This window comes from Panthera uncia, chromosome D1, assembly GCF_023721935.1.
Source record: "Panthera uncia isolate 11264 chromosome D1, Puncia_PCG_1.0, whole genome shotgun sequence".
NCBI classification, from domain to species: Eukaryota; Metazoa; Chordata; class Mammalia; order Carnivora; family Felidae; genus Panthera; species Panthera uncia.
In genome coordinates this window covers 4,309,486-4,327,771 of record NC_064808.1, presented here as the reverse complement: position 1 = coordinate 4,327,771, position 18,286 = coordinate 4,309,486, and the positions used below count along the sequence as shown (strand labels likewise).

General features: G+C 59.0%; 2 protein-coding genes across 2 annotated transcripts in view; both read right to left on the bottom strand.

Moving 5' to 3' along the window:
• Window positions 1–1,668: 1,668 nt before the first annotated feature.
• On the bottom strand, window positions 1,669–3,330 carry POLD4 (DNA polymerase delta 4, accessory subunit). Its single transcript, XM_049642573.1, has 4 exons — window positions 3,030–3,330; window positions 2,689–2,778; window positions 2,398–2,509; window positions 1,669–2,030 (listed from the first exon to the last, which is right to left on the bottom strand). Exons 1-4 carry the CDS (start codon window positions 3,124–3,126, stop codon window positions 2,006–2,008), a joined length of 324 nt encoding a protein of 107 aa, XP_049498530.1. The 5' UTR covers window positions 3,127–3,330; the 3' UTR covers window positions 1,669–2,005.
• A 7,270-nt stretch (window positions 3,331–10,600) lies between these two features.
• CLCF1 (cardiotrophin like cytokine factor 1) overlaps window positions 10,601–18,286 on the bottom strand; it is a 10,221-nt gene continuing 2,535 nt past the window's right edge. Inside the window, exons 2-3 of the mRNA XM_049642566.1 lie at window positions 13,962–14,128; window positions 10,601–12,109 (exon numbers count right to left, since the gene is read on the bottom strand). Coding sequence (XP_049498523.1) covers window positions 11,615–12,109; window positions 13,962–14,128 — 662 coding nt within the window. The 3' untranslated portion in view covers window positions 10,601–11,614. The remainder of the gene's footprint in view (window positions 12,110–13,961; window positions 14,129–18,286) is intronic.

Sequence of the window (18,286 nt, the reverse complement as noted above, 5' to 3'; positions counted from 1 at the left end):
CGCTCCTCTCTCTCTCAAGCCCACAACCGACTGATCTCCCCACCCTGGTCCAAATCTCCGTCACCTCTCTCGAGGCCGACCCCAAAAGCCTGAGCAGTTTTGCCGCCTCTTTTTCCCCCAACCCCACAATCTGTTCTCCGCCAACCGCCAGAGTCATGTTTTCAACACATAAGCTTGATTGTGTCATTTATTGGCTCAAAACCCACCACTGTCTTCCTGTCTCACTCAGAATAAAATCCAGATTCCTTATCTAGGCCTGAGAGGCCCTGTGGGACCGGCCCGCCACCTCTCTGGCCTCATTTCCCCTCGCACTCCCCTGGCACTGCCCTCGCTCCCTCTGCCCTGGCTGCGCCGGCCTCCGTGCTGGTCCAGGACCAGGCTGCAAACTCTCCTGCCTTCGGGAGTGTGCTTGCTGCTCCTTCGCTCCCAAGTACCACGGAGGTGCAAGGCTCATTCCTGTACTTCGCTCAGGTCTGCTCAAATGCCGCCCTGTCAGGGAACTTCCCTGATCAACCTCTCTAAGCACCCCTGGCATTCTTTGACCTCTGACCCTGATGTGGCCTGCCACCGACCACCACGTGGCGTAATATTTGCCTGTGGGTCTTCCTTCATCTCTCACCACTGACAACACCCAAGAGGACCTCTAGAGCCCGGCGTACAGAGGATGCTCAGCAAATGGGCAGGGGCACGGGTATGGATGGGTATGGATGGGAAGAGCCTGATGCACGTGGCCTCTCATCTCTGTACCACCACGGACCTGCTGGCACTGCTGAGCAACTCCGCAGAGCCCTTCTGGGCTTCGGGCTCCTTCTCCGCAAAACGTACCCCGATGGCCCTTTAGGAACTTTAGAGATTATTCACTTAAAGAGCTTGAGGCATGGGCAGCGCCCAGTACAGTGGGGGCTGAGGGGGCCACTTGGCTGCTCTGTAGGCCTGTCCCCAAGGAGTTATAGTAGTGTGGTGTCTGTCCGCTCAGGATGGAGTGAAGGTAAACACAGTATGAGGAGTACTGACTCCATACCATCCCAAGGTCCCCTAAGCGTTGTTTCTGCTCCACCCAGTTCCCCGTCAAAGCCCATCAGATGATGCCCATCTCCAAGCAGGACCTGCAGGCTGGACTTCCCCAAGTGTACTTTGGATCCAGGTGGCCCCAGTGTGGGGAAGCAGAGGTGCTTGCTAAGAATGCGTAGGTCTGGGCTTTATGATGCGTGGGCCTATGGAGTCCCCTCTGACAAAGGACCCATTTTTGTGAGGTGGGCTACACTGGACAGGCCTGATGGCAGGTCAGGTAGGTCTTCTCTGGCGGCTCTTTGAAGGTGACTGAGGAGTCGTTTCCCTGTACACCACCAGGGGGCGCCAGAGGTCGCTCAGCTCTAATGAGGACTTGCCCCACCATCTATTAAGGAGTCTTTCTTCCATCTCAGATCTGGGATGGGACAACAGAGGGAAAGCATGGTGCCGGCTCTTTCCCACCTATCAACTTGCTGATTGCTGCCAGCCCAAACAGGGCCACATTGAGGCACTGGAGGTCAAGCTTCCAGACTCTGTTCTTTATTGATAAGCATTAATGAACCCCTTGCCAGTTCTGCCCTCAGATTCCCAGCCTTAAGTGGGGAGTGTGTCTTTGCCTCTTAGACACCTGCCTGAGTCTGGCTTTGTCCAAGGCTGTGCCTCTTTGCCACGCTATTCCCCAGACCACAGCATTTAGGTCAGGGAGGTGTGTAGCAGGCATCTGAAGGGTCATGGTCAGGTCCTGGTCCTCAGAGACCACTCTCCATGTAGGAAGTGCAAACTTCAGCTGTGTTGGCTCCCAGAGGGGGCTCCAGGAGCCTGCTGGTTAGATGGAAGGCTGAGCCTCAGAGACCTCCAGATTCAGCCTCTTTCCTCTTCACACTCTTCACAGCCAAACACTCTCATGGCAGAACTGAGCCAAGGGGGCAGCAAACTGGCTCCCGCTTGTGTCCTGAGGTCCTGGGATCGCGGGCAGGAGGCCTCGGGTGGTGCCTCAAAGGGGATAGACATGCCAGAGGCTGTGCAAGGGGAGGGGGAGGGAAAAATCAGAGCGAGTCAGTTAAGTCCTTGATCTGATTTCACCAGCCCCAATTCTTGGTCATGGCCTATAGTCCTTGGCCAACCCCTCTGTACTAAATAGAGAGTCCCTCGGGCCCTGGGTGCACTCTTCCCCCACCATTAGCTCAGAGCTAAGAAGTATTAAAGCCATCTTCTGCCTTCCTGAGCCAGGCACCCTGTAGACCCTTCTCACCCGTTCAGCAAAGCCCAAGAGCCTTCACCCATCTCTTCCTCAGGTCAGGGCAGCCCCCACCTGGGGCCAGCAGGCTGCTGGTGCCTGACGAAAACCCTGGCCCCCCTGAAAGCCCTCCCTGGCCTGTCTCTGACCTGTACTGGAAGCGGGGATCTCCAGGGTGGGTCTGCAGCACCTGGCGCACTTCCGGGGGGGGCTCCAAGCCCATCTGCTCGGCCCGATGCCAGCGCTGCAGCCGTGTGATCCCTGCCAGGGTGGGAAGAAGACACTGAGTCCAGGCTAGAGAATGTGTGTGGAGGGGTGTGTTGGGACCTCCACACCCCCCAGTCTCAGTAGACCCAGGCAGGGGCTTGGCTTGCTTCAGGGATGTGTGGATGACAGGGCTGTCTCCAGGATGTGCTCCTGGGGCCTGAGGGGGTCCTCACCCGTGCAGGGCCCATATTGCCAGGCCAGATCAAACTGCCTCAGCAGCTCCAGCTCCGCTTCATCCACGCTCAGAGGCTGGGGCTCTTCCCCTGCAATGACATGCTGCTTCTCAGGCCTGCCCGGGGCCTATGCCCTGCAAGGCCAGCCCCCTGCCGCTCGCTTCACAGCTGTCCCACTGCTCCCCGGCCCTCGCCACCCCCTGGCCTCTGCCGGCCGTTGCCAGGCCTGGACTAGGAAGCAGAGGACATACTTCACTTCCCCTGCCATTGCCCGCGTCCACCCACGTCCTCTCATGCCCCTCGGTGGTGTCCACTGCTCCCGTCCCCCAATCTTTAGAGACCTAGCTCTGGCGCCAGCTCCCCCTTGCTGTGCCCAGCGGGGCCCTCCCTCCTCTTCACTACAGGGTAGGAGTCAGTGATGAGCCGCTTCCGGCCCATGGCGGCCACCCAGGCAGGCAAAGAAGGAGGCGACTGCGAGGAAGGAGACAGGCCAGCGGGCACGAGAGAGACAGCTGCTGAGAGAGAGAGAGTGAGAGAGGGCTGAGGCCAGAGAGCGAGCCTGGGGCCAGCGACAGGCAGACACGGTGACCCAGACTAGCCGAGAGGAAGTCCGCTGGTTCCAGGGAATGACGCCTGTCCCCCACCCCCACAAGCACGCAAACATTAAAGACCTAAACCAATGGCTGGCCACCTCCGCGGGGCGGGGCCCGGCTTCAGCCAATGGCAGGCGGCGCAGGCAGAGGGGGCGGGGCAGCTGCTGCAGCTGTGTTCTGGGGGAGAAGGGGCGAGGCTGGGGTGGGGGACCTGTCAAGATGCCCCAGACGGCACCACCTCCTCCTGCCCCCCCTCCGCCCCATTGGTCTGCAGTGGGTCTCGGGGGACTTAATAGAGCGTTATCCTTAGCCTCTCACTTCCCGTTTGCCCTTCCTAGGCAAATGTTCTTTTCAGCCTCACTAATCCCCGTGGCCGGTTGGTGACTCCCCAGAGTCCAGCTGGAGCCTCCGCTCCCACCCCTTGTCCCGCAGAGCTCAGTGGGGGCAGGTCTGGAGGTCCGATGAGAGTTTGGGCTAATCCAGCCCCCTCCCTGCTCCCATCCCACCCCCACTGGCCCCAGGAGACCTGGCTGGAAAAGCCCATGGGTTCCAAAGCTCCTTTCTCACAGTCTGTGCCCAAAGACCCTGCCCACTCTTAGTCCAGGCAAGCGTTGGCCTTGTCAACTCTCCCGGAGGCCTGCAGCCTGCCCCATGCCCACCCTACCAGTCAGGAAGATTCCACACTGAGCAGGAGGCCAGAGTGTATTGGTATCCCTAGTTTTTCATCAGTAAAACCTGCCATCTCACTACTATGACAGTATGAGCAGAAAATACCCACACTAAACCAAACACTTATATGGCGCTTACAGTATGCCAAAGTACTGTCCTCAGCATTTCCCCACATATTCGCTCAACTAAAATAGATGTAAAATGATTCTTTTTTTTTTTTTTTTAAAGATTTTATTTTTTTAAGTAATATCTACCCCCAGCATGGGGCTTGAACTCATGACTCGGAGATCAAGAGTCACATGCCCCACTGACTGAGCCAGCCAGGCGCCCCATAAAATGGTTTTTGAAAGTAGGAAGTGCTGATAGTCACAGCATTGTGGGGCCCCAGTTAAACCACAGGCCGTGCCCTCCCCACCCCTCCCCTCCCAGGAGCGCAGAGGCTAATAGCGGAGGCAAACGGGACGCACAGTTGTCAGTGCGGGGATAAAGTTCCTAACAAGGATAGGGGAGAGGGTGGGTCAGAGATGAGTTGGACCACAGGGCTGCCTTAGCACTGGAAGACCTCCTGGAGGAGGCAGTCTGCTGTAAACAGTGTCTCTCAATTCTCCGCCCATGACCTTTGTCCCTTGGGCTCCTGTCATCGCTGAGTCACCCCTACACCCTCCTCCCCCTCACCAACTTCCTGGCAGCAGGCAACTGCGCTGGTCAGCGGGAGTCTGGGAGTCGGCACAGGGACCAGCCCAGCTCTAACTGCCCTCTAGAGATCCATCTAGTTCCTCCTTCCAGGAGAGCCGGGCCTGCTCAGAGGCTTCTGCCTGCCCCCTCTTCCACTGCTCTGGGGTGCGGGTGCGCTGCGTTAGGAGTGAGGTGGGCACAAGAGAGGAAAATGGTCTGCAGAGTGGACCGCCAAAGGGGAGGAACAGGGACAGGACATGTCTTCAGGGGCCTCCTCCTGCCTGGCTCTCCCCATCCACTTCCTTGAGGAGGGCCGAGTGGGAGTCAGAGCTCGCGAATGCACTGCACAGAGCTGGAGGGCCCTTCCCTGCTTTATTTTCTGGGCTGGGCCTGGCCTAATCCCCCATCTGCCTCGTGGACTAAGTGGGGCCCACACTGAGGGAGACAGGGGCCCTGCTGCACTGGGGAGGGGAGCAGGGAGGCCCTCTCCACCAGGCCCGGGAAGGGCTGAGGTGCGGAGTCCAGTCAGGCACTGAGCACGCCACGGAGGGATCGTGCCCGGGCTCGGTGGGACTGACCACTCTCTCCCCAGGGGGCGTCCCAGAGGTGTGTGGCACCTCACTCCTGAGTCCACAGAGCCCCGAGGGAGTAGGAAGCCATGGGCGGGGCAGACCCCTCCTCATTCCCAGTCCTTCCCACCCCTGAAAGCTGATAGCCGTGGGGCCCTGCCACCGCCCAGGGAGCGTGAAATGAGGTGTGCCGCTGGGAGGCCACAGTGGCTCCTACTGCCGCCCGAGCCCATTTCCCTCTCTCCTCTGGCACCCTGGCCGGCTCTGTGGGCACTGTCTGGGCCGTCCCCGCCAGCCACCCCCGGCTCTGCCTGGCCCAGGCCCTGCTAGCCTCTCTCACCCAGCCTGGCCTGTAGCTTTCCCCCATCAAGGCAATCAGCTCAAGTGCAGGCACCCTAGGATTGTTTTTCTGGCCTGGAGTCAAGGGAACTCTCCGCAGATAGCATCGCCCTCCTGTCCTAGTCATGTAGTAGTGGGACCGAGCTCCAAGGCTCAAAGGAGCTGCCACCCAGGAGCTTTGGAGCCATCCCTGTCCAACTGGCATCCTTCTGTAACTCGGCCTACCCACCCAACAGGTCTTGTCCTTCTTCCTTCCCTTCCTGTCTGCCCCCATCTCCTTTCTTCCTGGAACCCCTGGCCCTACTCAAGCAGCCTCCCAGCCTATCCCCCAAACTGCTGTTGTGCGACCTATCACAATTTGGGCTTCAGGCTGGAGGGCCAGGCCAGAGGTCTGAGTTAGGAGCTGAGTTCTCCCTCCTTCGGGGAGGTTCCTGAGACCCAGGAGCCTGTTTCCGGGTCAGCTCTGACCCCCAGAGGATGGTTATGGGACTGGCAGGAGTGGCCGATGCATCTCAGCCTGGGAACACTCAAGGGCCTTGCTTGAGGCCAAGACCAAAGTCTCGGGGGAACCCAAGGGAAAAGGAGAGCGAAGACCGGAACAGGAGCCCAGCACCTTCCTGAAGGCTGAGGCCCACTGTCTACTGCTCCGAGGGGAAGGGGATTAGGCCTGGCTTAGCTCAGACAATGTGGCAGGGTGGGGGGGCCTCAGCACTGCGCAGGTGCCCTAGGAGCCCCTTCTCCCTCCCCTAGTGGGGCTCACAGTGGGGCTCGTCTTGGAGAGAGTCAGCTAGAGCCAGGAAGGTGGGGGCAGGTATAGAGAAGCAGCTGCCTGGGGCCCAGCAGACTGTGGGTGTAGCCTGCTCTCCTTCCCTCTCCCCGGCATCCCCTTCCTCAGGCCCTCAGGCCCTCAGGCCCTGCCACCCACCCGGAGCTAGAGATTCTGGGCAGGCGGACTCGTATCCCTGGCCCCCCCACCCACATGCCCACACACCATGGGCCCCATTCCCCACCCTGTGGACCAGAATTCTTTCAGGCAACTCCTCCTAGTCCATCATGACCCTCCCAGACACCCCACCTCTCCCGGCTCCAGGTTCTCTGGCCTTGTGGGCTTTGAGGGGCAGGAGCCTGATGGAAGGCAAAGGTCCCCCTGCATCTGGGTTTTTCTGCCACTGGCTGGCTTTTCTGCTATGTCCCAACCGTCCCCTCGGAGCCTTCTCCCATTACTGCCCCTGTCACCTTGGCCAGCTGGCCCTGGAGAAATTCTGGGAACAGTTGAAAAGGGATCCTTCTGGCCATTTCTCACCTTGGCCACCAGGTGTCAGACTTTGTCTAGCTGGGAGGAAGGTCCTAGTTCGTTTCCACCCGGTTGGCCAGGCCTTAGAGGTCAAGGCAAGTTGGGGAGGGGCCTAGAGGTGACCTCTGCACGAGGGAGGCTAGAAGACCCTGAAGGTTGAGAGGAAGGGCTGGAACTCTGGTTCTAAAGCTCACAGCTACTTCCTCATTGTCCCCACCCCCACCCCACTGACAAGGGCTTTGTCTACTGCTGGGAACTGGGGAACCAGGCTGAGTCAGGGAGCTCAAGAACTGAAGGGACAAAGGCAGGGACAGTTGTGGCTCCAGAGAAGAAGGGGGAGCTGAGAGGGAACCACCCATCAGAGCACTCAGTCAGGGGCCCGGATCACTGGCCCTTACCCTCTAGGTTAAGGGGAACAAGGGCCTCCCTCGGCCCTTCCCCATTCGGGTGGCTGTGGCAAGTGGGCGAATGTGTGCGCGTGTCTGTAAGACGAGCACTTGAATGAGTCTCTTCACATACTGCGAGGGCCCTGAGTCCTGGATGTTGGGTCAGTCTTTGCAAAGGCAGGAAGCTGGCAAGGCGTCACCGCCCTTTGGCCACCCTCCACCTCTTCCACACCCACTCCCACCCCTGCCCCCGAAGTTGCCTCTCCCGAGGGACCGTTCGCCAACTCGTGCCCATCCTCGCACACACGGGTGCGTTTCCAGATACCCAAGAGGATGCTGAGCTTCCTAATCCGCTCTGTGCTGTCTGGATGGAGAGGATGGGGAGGAGAGCTTCTCTCCTTCCCTCCTACTCTCCCTAGCCTTCCTGGGACAGAAGGACTTCCAGAGATAATGTCCTCCTTCCCATGGCACCGCAGGCCCCAGGCATTCCAGGTTTTTAAGCTGACCTCTGCGTACCTGGGCCCCCGACGCTAAGGCCACACTTAAGAGGTGGGACCTGAGTAACCGACACAGACTCCCCACCGGTCCCGGAGCAGTGGTGGGTGGAGAACCGACAACGGGCTCATAGAAGAGCCTGATGACTTGTCATTTACCAAGAGCCACCTGCTCACGGTCCGAAGCTCCAAAACCCAAAGGACGGGCTCCTACCCCGACACCATCAGTCACCATCGGTAGGGGGCTATCTGGGGGACTCTGAGATGCCCTTTCCGGCTCAGCTGCCCCCTGTGTCCGCCTCCCCCACCTTACTCTTTATGACGCCCCCTCTGTGTCCTCAGCCGGGCGAACTTGTGTGCTTGCCCGCCCTTCCCCGGTTGCTCTCCTCCTCTGTTTCCATCTGCTGCAGGCCCGGCTCTGAGACCCCGCGTGTGCTGCAGCTCCCGGCCACTCAGAAGCACCGTTTCTAGCTCTCTGGAGTCTCCGACCCTCGAGTCTCTGCCATTCCTGCCCCGTCAGTCCTCGGCCTTGGGAAGTGCCCTCTTTTCACCCTGTCCTCTCCTCCTGCCATCCCCGGCTTGCTAGGGGGTGTCACAATCCACGACAGAGATGTGTGTGCTGGTGTCACCTGGCTCCGTGTGGTGTCCAGCGGCCCTTTTGATTCCCTTCCTCTGCTTGTCCGTCTCCATTCTTCTCCAGCTCCCACCCCTCCCGCAGCCATTTCACGTTCACATCTCTTCTGTTTAAAAACAACAGCAGACCAACCAACCACACAAAAAACCTTCCTTGATCCTGCCACCAAATGCCTGAGAGAATACATTCACCCCTTTTCCTTCTTTCTCACCCCCTCCTTTCATCTCACGGTTGGAGTCTACCTCCCAAATGCTCCCGCAAAGGTCACCTGTGACCTCCCAGTTTCCCAGTGGGTTTCCCCCAAATTCTTCTCTTAGCGCTTCTGGGGCATCTGACACTATTGATCAGCTGCCTCCCTAAAACTCTCCTCTCTTGGCTTCTCATACACTATTGTCTTGACTCTCTTTAAATCAGCTTATATTAAATTATCAAGTACAAGTACTTTAGTTCGGTGCAGGGCATTGTGCTAAAATGCTAGAGGGATGCAAAGATGAATAAATTGTGCAACGTGCCCTCGAGATGCTCTCTGCTTCCAAGGGAGACAGACACACTGAGCTGACCCTTGCCCTGCCCTTGTCCATACCCTACCCTGAGAGTCTGTGCAGAAGCACCTACTGTGTGTTGGGCACTGGAAGGACAGCGGTGGCTGCAGACACCATTGCCTCCCTGAGAGGGCTTGCAGACCGGCACCCTCGCTGAAGGGACGCAATCGCTCCTTCCCCGACTTCCAAGTATTTTGCCTGTGTCTTTCCACAGCTGATCCAATTCTGCCTTGGATTCTAGCATTTGGAGCTAGGGAGGGCGGAGGGAGTCCCAGTCCCTTCTCTAGAGTGTTTTGTTCGACACACTAACTGAACACCTTCCGTGGGCTTGAGCCTGAACTGGGATAGAGAGGTGGGGAAGACTCAGAGTCTGCCCCTAAGAAACACACAGTACAGTGGCATGGGATATACCTTCCTTCTCCCTGTATTCTGCATAGCCCCCTTGTTTGCTGCCTTGCACATTACAGGCTGCTAGGTTTTGCTGCGATGTGGAGACAGCCCGGATGCCCTCTCCTCCCTCTCTTGTTAGGCAGAAAGCAGGCCTGCAGGATATCTAGACGGGGTCTGGGCAGATATGTCCGCCTGAAGGGCCCGGACCCCTTGGCGGGGCATGTTCCCTCCCACTTGGGCCAGGTGACTCTGGGACATTCAGCAGGACCTGGCTCGCCCACAAGCAAGTCCAATAGCACATGCACCTACACTCACGCACCTGTCAGTAGTTTCAGGTCAGCTGGTCTTCTCTTCCCAGAGAGATCGCAGGCTCCATAAGGGCAGGAGCCAAGGCGGGTCTCAGACTTCTGCTGGGTTTCCTACTCCAGTCGGCGCAGTGATGGGCAGATCTTTGCAAGATTCGTCAACTGATTGACGTCACCATCATTTGTTACTTCCTGTGCTTAGGGCACTGTCTCGCGGAGGCCCTGGCGAAATACCTCTGTGTTACCTGGGAGCCGTTAGCCCCCTAGCTCACCCAGTGGCTCTTCACGAGAGTGTCAGTGCAGGCCAGTCTGTCACAAATAACTGGCGATCAGATCACTATTCGCTGTGGCTGCGGCTGCGGCCGGGCACCTTACCTTTATTGTCTCTCTCATCCTTCAAACAGTCTTAGAAGGGTATTTAATTATCCCCATTTCACAGATGGGGAAATCGGAGAATAGAGAGCTTTAAGTAATTTGTCCAAGGTCACGCAGCTAGGAGGCCGTGAGGCTGGGCTTGGAGCTGAGGTCATCCCTGAATCACATCTGTACCATTCGCTTTGCAGACCAGTATGAGTTTTTCTCTTACCCACCCGCCCCCCCCCCCCCCACCTGCTGTCTTACACTGAAAAGAGTCTACAAGAAGGGAGTAGAGTCACGCCTGACACTTGTGACGTGGCCACAGTCAGTCACGCTCCCTAGGAGATGAAGGGTATTGAGAAGGGAAGGGTCACTGCCAGGGGCCACCACAGGTGGGGGTCCCGGGGAAGCTGAGGGCCGGCCGCGCGTGGCTGACCAGGGGCGCAGGTGGACAGCTTCGCAGGGAGACAGACCTACGAGACCTTTAAAGTAATCCAGAGAGGGGAGGGGGGCTGAGCAAAGGCCGGGAGGGGGAAGACACGCGGCCAGACAAGACGTTGGAAGGACTAAAGGGACGCACCGTGGGTGGAGGAACAGAGTGTGCTGTGGGCACCACGCTCCGTGGACAGGGCAGAGCCTCTTCCCCAAGCTCTTTGCCTCTCCGAGCTCTGCCCTGGACTGCCAGGCTCCAAGCCACCAGGCACGCGGGGGCCCAGGAGGGGAAGCACCAGGCCAAGCAAAGAGATGAAGTCCTGGGGCAAGCATTTTATTTGTTAATACAAGAATAGAAATTCTGCAATAAATATCATCTAATAAATAACATCTCCAAATAAATAAATATTAATACAACAAACTTAGAGTCATGAGTGGGTGAGGCTGGGGGGCAGGGCCTGGGGGAGCTGCCCCCCGCACCCCGAAATGCTACTGCAATGTAAACTTTCAGGAAACCCTGTGGCTGTGGCTATGGTTGCCCTCCCCAGCCTGGGCAACCCACAGATACCCTGGAAAGGGGGTGGAGAGGAGGCACCATGATGCCGGCAAGAAGATGCAAGGCAAGGTCCTTTTGGCTGCCGTCCTGTGCCACCGACTGCCTTGGTGAGCCGTGGGTCCGCTCTGTCCCTGCCCCTATGCTCTTAGCATGACCTCCAATGCAGATCCCACCTCTTCCGCTTTTAAATCCCGTTTCTTCCCGTTTGGACTTGCCACCGTGTGTGTGTTTCCTGAATTGGATGTACTGGGCTATTTGGGGATAGGGGAACAACGCCCATCCAAGGAGAGTGGGGCAGCCAAAGGGCTCCCCCCGCCCCAGAAAGGCACATGCTGCGGTGGCCCCCCTCCCTGCCTGCGGGCATGCTTCCTGGAAGTGCCGCGCGCACGAGGGGCCTGTGGGCGCCGGCAAGTGCCGGGCAGGAAGCAGGAAGCTGTGGGAGCCTTCGCACCAACTTGAACCACTGCGGCCCCCGGGAGCGCTCCTCCCTGTGGAAGAGACCTGCAGGCCTTCGGAAAGCGGGGAGGGGATAGGCCCTGTGGATCATGCCCTCTTCCGAGTCCGGAGAGGGCCAGAGGCCCATGGCTTCTGTCTCCTGGCTCAACAGATGTTGGCATACGGGTTTCTCCCTCCCAGAGTGGGAGCAGGATTTGAGGGAGGAGAGGAGAGAGGAGGCGGTAAAGGTCAGAGATCAGAAGCCATGGGCTTCCAGGTGCAGGGTGACCGCCGCCGGCGGGGGCTGCGTCTTCTTCTTGAGCCGGTTGAAATCCTTGGCCGAGCGCCACAGCCAGGTCTGCAGCTCCTTCAGCAGCCAGAAGTCGTCCATCTTCTGGAGGAAGTCGCTGTGGGCAGGGCCGGGGGCCCGGGTGGGCTCGGTTCCGGGCAGAGGCTGGGGCAGCGGGTAGCCCAGAGCTGCCATGACGCCCGCGATGCTGCCCAGCAGGCCCTGAAGGCTGGTGCAGAAGTGGGCCAGGCTGCGGCGCAGCTCGGCCGTGGCAGCCTGGCGGTCGAGGCCACGCAAGTAGCAGAGAAGGTGGCTATAGGCCTCATAGTTCTGGGTCAGCCGCAGTTTGTCATTGAGGCTCCGCCACACATCCAAGTTGACAGTGGCCCTGGGCAGGGTCTCTGCCCCCAGCCGAGGTGGGTTGAAGTCAGGCTCGTTGAAAGGGGGGCCCAGGTAGTTCAGCTGCGAAAAGGAGAGGGCGATGGAGGAGGAGGAGGAGGAGGAGGAGGAGGAGGAGGAGGAGGAGGGCCACCGGGAGATAACCTGCTCCCAAAGCTCCTATTTCCTGTGTCCCCTGACACTGGCCCCATCTCCTCGCTAGGCCTCTCTGTGCGAGGGCCTCCCCTAAGTTTCTCCAGGGATGTCATCTGCATGGAGGTGGCGGTTGAGGCAGTGGGGGTTGATGAGAGGTGTAGGAAGAGAAAAACACGCAGGAGATACTCGGGGAGGACGTGCTGATTGGCCGTGTGTGCAAGCCTTGGGAGCGTGCCCACCACGGGGCAGAGCAGAGAGGAAGAGGAGCCGGAAGGACCCAGGTGGCCAGGCCGCAGAGGTGGAAGGTGGACCAGAAGAGTGCAGAGCCAAGAAGAGGAGTTCGAGAAGGCAGGAGTGCTCGACAGTGTGGCTGCAAAACAGAGAGCAAGGGGAATGGGCCTTAGAAAATTCTGTTGGGTTTGGCGAAAAGGAGGTGCCTGCCGACCTTGGAGAGAGCCGTTTCAGTGGCCTGGAGGCCAGATTGCAGGGGGTTAAGGAGTGAGTGGGTGGAGAGGAAGCGGAGGCAGAGGGTGTAGACCACTCCTTCGAGAAATTTGGCAGGGAAGGCCAGGAGAGAAAAAGGGTCGGGAGCTAGAGGGGGTAGCAGAGTCAGGCAAAGGTTTTTGGCCAGGGAAGGGAAAAGCGGGTGGGAAGGCAGAGGGGCCCGTGGGAATCAGAGCTCCATTTGCCTCCCAACACGCTTGGTCCCACCAGCAGAAGGGCAGGGGGCAGATGGTACTCACTAAGCAGCAAGTCCCCCCAAGGAAGAGCTCCTAGGAGCAGGGCTGCAGAAGGAAGAAACTGAGGCAGTCTCAAGAGTTGGGCAGGAGGAAGGGTATAGGAGGCAGTCTAGGGAAGAGGACAGAGCTTTGCCAACCCTCAAGGGAGAGGCCTGGGGCCCAGGGAAAGGGCTGAGGGGGACGTTTCAGCTGGAGAGAAAGGGAGAAGAGAGGGGCGAGGCCTGGGATAGGCAAGGGCCCAGGGGGAGGTTCACACGCTGACAAGCACAGAGACAAACTAATTTCCTCGGTGTATCCTGGGGCTGGAGCCAGCTCCCCCGCCACCCTCCTCCCCTTTCTTTCCCTGGCTCCAGAGTAGGGTCTGGGATGTGGAAGAGGAACACGGGAAGAGGGGGCCGGTTCCCCATGGTCCTCGGCGACTCTGACCCTCTTTCCTTCTCTCCTGGGCTCTCTGAACACCTCTGGACTGCCCCCAAATCCTCATGGCACAACTTCCATCCACACCCTGAACCTCCTGTCACTACTGGCCTATCTTCCCCGCAGCCCCCTTCCCCCAAGTCCCCCCTAGGAGGCCCAGCTAGGATGGGAGAGGCAGACAGAAGGGAGGCCCATGGGTCCAGAGCAGCAGGGCCCCAGGTCTGGGGCAGAGGCGAGCTGGAACACAGGCATGGGAGGTGGGGCCCCTCCATCCCCACCCAGCCCCGCCCGTGCAAGAGACACCACAACACGGTGTAAACAGAAGAGACTTCCCCGGCCCCCAGGGGGAGGCGGGCGGCTGGGCCGGCAGCCAGTGGGGCAGTGGGCCAAGGCGGGTGCGAGGCCTGCCCACATGCCTAGTCCTGGGGCCAGGGATGGGAAGGAGGGGGGCACCTCAGAGGGAAGGGTAGGAGATAGGCCAGACATGGGGACCGTTTGGAACCAAAGGGCCCCCTGGTGACCACCGCTCACCGGGACCCCTCCACCGTTCTGTCTCTGTTCCACCCTCTTCTCTCCTCGTTCTTTGCCAGTTCCCAGACCTTTCAGCTGCCCTGGATACTCACGTAGGTCCCAGCCAAGCTGCGGAGTTGGTGTTCCAGGTAGCGGGTGAGGTCGTAGGTTTTCTGGATGGAGGGGCCAGGCCCTGGGTCCCCCGTGCGGTTGAGGGCTGGCACTGCCGGGAGGTGCCAGAGCACAGCACACAGGCAAGCTAGCATCCCCCACGAGTCCCCTGCGGGCAGGAGGGGCAAGAAACATGAGGGCGGGCCCAGGCCCCGTGGAGGATGCCCAGCTGGCAGCCCCTCAGGTGTCTGTCCCCACCTTGGGCCGGGCGCAGGGTTGGTGAGGGTGGGCCGCCAGATGGGAGGCAGGGGGGATGGAGGAGGGGAGCGTTCCTGGCCTGGGTGTGTGTGTGTGTGTGTGTGTGTGTGTGTGTGTGTGTATGGAGGCATCTATGTGTTTGAGGACGAGAACTTGGCCTCTGTGTGTGTATCTACCAGTATATATCGGAAAGCATATTTGTGTGTCAGCTAAGAAAGAGCCAGTATACGTATGCCGATGTGTATGTGTGTGTACGTGGAGGGACGGGGCCAGGCCTAGGGACTCTGAATCCAGACCCTCTGCAGTTTAGGGAGCCAAGGGGTGGGAAACAGCACATGTCTCTCTGCCAGCTGCCAGCAGTCAGCCCCGGGAAAGGCACGAGAGAGGCCGCCCTGAGATGAGTCCACACAGAGAGCCATAGGAGGCAAGGGGTAGGGTTAGATCACGCGGGTCAGGCTGAAGGACAGAGGGCTGGCTCATGCAGTCAGTGGTGGGTACATTCTTGAACAGGATTCCTGGGTGTGGAGCTGCGGGGTGGAGGTTTGCCCCATTCTTATCTAGGAGGTTGGATGGGGGAGAGTTTGACCTGAGTGAGGTCTTCTGATGAACCTACAGTAAAGAGGGTCGGGGTGGGGGATGTGAAAGAGAGAAAGAGGGGGAATATGATGTATCTGATGGGTTTGGCTTGTCAGCTGATGGTGCTGGAGAGTTTGGACATCCTGGGACACCAGAGGCCAGGGGCTGATAATGTGAAGATACCCATAGGCAGTTGGGAAACATGATTTTCCCAGCTTTTAGGTGTGGGCCAAGGTAAAGAGCACTAGGCCAGGAGTCAGTGGGCACCGGGACTGGGTAAAGGCAATTAGGGTTAGGATAGGGCAAGGCTATAATTGGTATGGGGCTAGGTTAGGTTTAAGGACTGGGTTACTTTTAAAGTTTCAGGTTAGTTTATTGGGATTTGGCTGACTGAGTGTGGTTGAGGTTTGAGTCTAGCTGGGGGATGTGGTGAGGTCTGGACAGGCACAGGGTTGGCTGGGGCTAAGGTTTATTAATGTGTTGATTTAGATGTCAGATGGGGTAATGCACGGCATGTCACTAAGAGTAGGGCTGGTTTGGGTTTTAAGCTTGGGTAGGTGTTGAGCTATGAGTCGTTTCTTCCACTTTCTATTTTCGACTTTCAAATTTTTATCATGACATATGTTGCTGTGATAGTTAGAAATGAGTTGGATACGGGTTTGACAGTTTGACTGTACTGAGTTAGGGGGAGTTTGGAGTTAGTCATAACGCTGGGTCAAGGTTTTGGAGAGGGCTTAAGACTCAAACTGTACAGAATGCCTCTCACAGAGTGTAGGGGTCAGGTGGGGACTTCCGCAGCGGCCCAGGCCATCAGTCTAGACTCACTAAGATGCGTGGTGGCTGGCAACTTTACTGATAGAGCAGGGGAGTGGGTCGGGCGGGGGGAACACCAGTCTCAGAGACCCTGCTCTTAGGGACGAGGGACTTGGTCTGAGTGCATGGGTGCGTGTGTGCGTTAGGACAGAGCGCGGTGTCAGGCACATGACTGCTCCCCTGTCCTTGTCCGCATCTGCAGCCCCTGGCTTCCCTCCTGGTGCTTCTTTCCTCGTTCGGCCTTTTCCTGCTGACTCTGTGTTCCTTTCTATTTACTCTTCCTCATATTCCAAGACAACTCCAGGCCCTTCTCTGCACGAAGCCTGGGGCTACCTTCAGCCTGGGGCTACCTTCAGCCTGGATATCTGGCAGAGTCACCTCCAAGATCCTAAGGGTACAATATGGGGTGTTTTGGAGGTGGAGACCTGCCGAGGCGAGCGGCAGCCCTTCCAGGCTTGAGGTAGCTTTCGGGACTGAGCCTGGCCTCACTCACAGTTAGCAGCAATGCTGAGGGTCCCAGCTGAAGCCCACATTGGGAGCTGGGTTCACCTCTTTCCCCGACCTTGCTTTGGTCAGCCTTTCGGTCCATAGTTCGGGGGGGGTTTTTGGCGGGGGGGGGGGGGGGGGGGGGGGGGGGGGGGCACCGGGTCAGGAACCCAGCTCTGGGCCTTGTTTTCCCCTCCTCTTCTGGGCCCTGTGGCACATCCCTGGGGAGAACTGGCTCCCTACACAGGGACAGCAGGGGGAGAAGCCTTTGGATAAACAAGAACTAAGTCATCTGGGCAGAAAAACGGCTCATGAAATTAACCAGACGAGGCCGGTGTTTCCAGGAATATTTCAGTTCTGAGGTAACTGTGTCACTGCAGGCGGGGAAGGGGGGGCAGGGGAAGTTGCAGAAAGATCGGACTGACCGGCCCATGGAGAGAACCAGTAAGAAGGAAGGGGTCTCAGGTATCTAGAGGGAGAAGAGGCTAGGAAGGAGAAAGGAGACAGGGCTCTAGTCTCTGTTACGACGGCTTCCACTCTGGGCAAGATGTCCCCATATCTCAGGCGGCAAACTGATGGCCATCTGGGGCAGAGAACACCTGTGGCTTAGTTGTGAGCCCCGGAACTCAGTGAGGCTTGGGCTCACCTGCGTCCCTAGGAGGGAGCATTAGGTGGGCATCGTGGAGCCCTCTCCCATCCTTCTCTCCAGGCTCCTGGTGTGCAGGTGGACGGGCCCCCTCCCCCAGTCCCGGCCCCTAGCCCAGCCCCCCGCCCCAGCTCTGCCTCTGGCTGCTGCCCACTGTTGTTTACATCCCGGCTTCCCTTGTGTTTATAAATCCGGCTGAGCACGTGAGGAGCTAATGAGTGCAGCTCACAGCTCACGTTTCCTGCTGGAGCCCCCCGCCCCCCCATCTTGGCCCCCCGCCCCAGCGGCCCCTAATTCCATCCAGATCCCTGGGCCCTGGGAACCTAGGCCCCCCTCATGAACACACACACACACACACACACACACACACACACACACACTCAGCCCACGCAAGCGCACGGCCACCCTGACACGGCTGCACGGGCAGGCATACCAGGGTCCACGTGTCCTTAGCCAGCTGCCCCTCGATCCCTGGCCTGTGTCCTCCAGGCTGAACTCCTCCGGCAAGGGTCGGGGGCTCGGCAGGGCACACGTGCAGGGTGGCCAGGGTGAGTCAGACAATTGTCCAGGAGACTCTGCACCTGGGATGCCCTCAGGCCAGACCAGGGCCAGCTTCCTGGCGACCTTGGAGGGATGTGTTGAGGGGAATTGGGGGAAGGAAGTGGTTTAGGGGGTGGTGTGTCCGCCGTAGTGTGAGATCCAGGCACTGAGACTGTAGGCAACGACCCTCAGGGGCTCCTCCTGACCTGCCTCCTCAGGGAAAGGCCCACGGAAATAGCCCATCTTTCCTTGTCCTCCGGCTGGCTGCCCCTCCCTCCGTCTTCTCTCCCCTTCATCCTCTCTTTGGTTCCCTGTGCCCCAGGCCACTGAGAAGTGGCTTAGTGAGCGAGTCCACTTAGGCCCAGAAGTCCCAAGACCTAGGTTTGCCACAACCCATGACTGGGCTCGCAGGAGAGGGCTGTGCTGTGCACGCTAAGGTCCCTCTCAGCCCAACCGCGTGGGGTTCCACCTCTGCCGTCATCTTCAGCAGCCCCCTCCCTGCCCTTCTCTTCCAGCCTAAATGACAGAAGAAGAAACTGAGGCCCAGGGAAAGAAGCAGGCCAGTGGGCCAGCTGCCCTGCCTTGTGAAGTCAGTACCGACAGAGGAGCTGGGCTGTCGCCGAGTGAGGGGGTTCTGGACCGGGCTCCAAGAGGACCCCAGTTGTTCCCAAGGGGCGCAGGATGAAGCCAGGGGAGCTAGGCGAGGCAGCCGGCGGAGAGCCAGGCAGGGGGACCCAGTGAAGGAAACAGTCCCGGCCGGTGTGTGGGTTGAAAGGGTGTTGTTATTCAGAGGCGTGGGAGGGGCTGGGAGGGAGTGGGCAGGAGCCAGGGTGTGAATAGGCAGGTGGGATTGTGGGGAGGAATGTGAAGTGTCACCAATAAAGTAGCTGGTGTGGCTGGGTGGTGTGCACAAGTGTGAACGGGGCAGGAGTGCAGGGCTCCGTGGAGGGGAGAGGGAGCCATTAGACCAGTCTGGAAGAGAGACGGGGGGGGGGGGGGGGGGGGGGG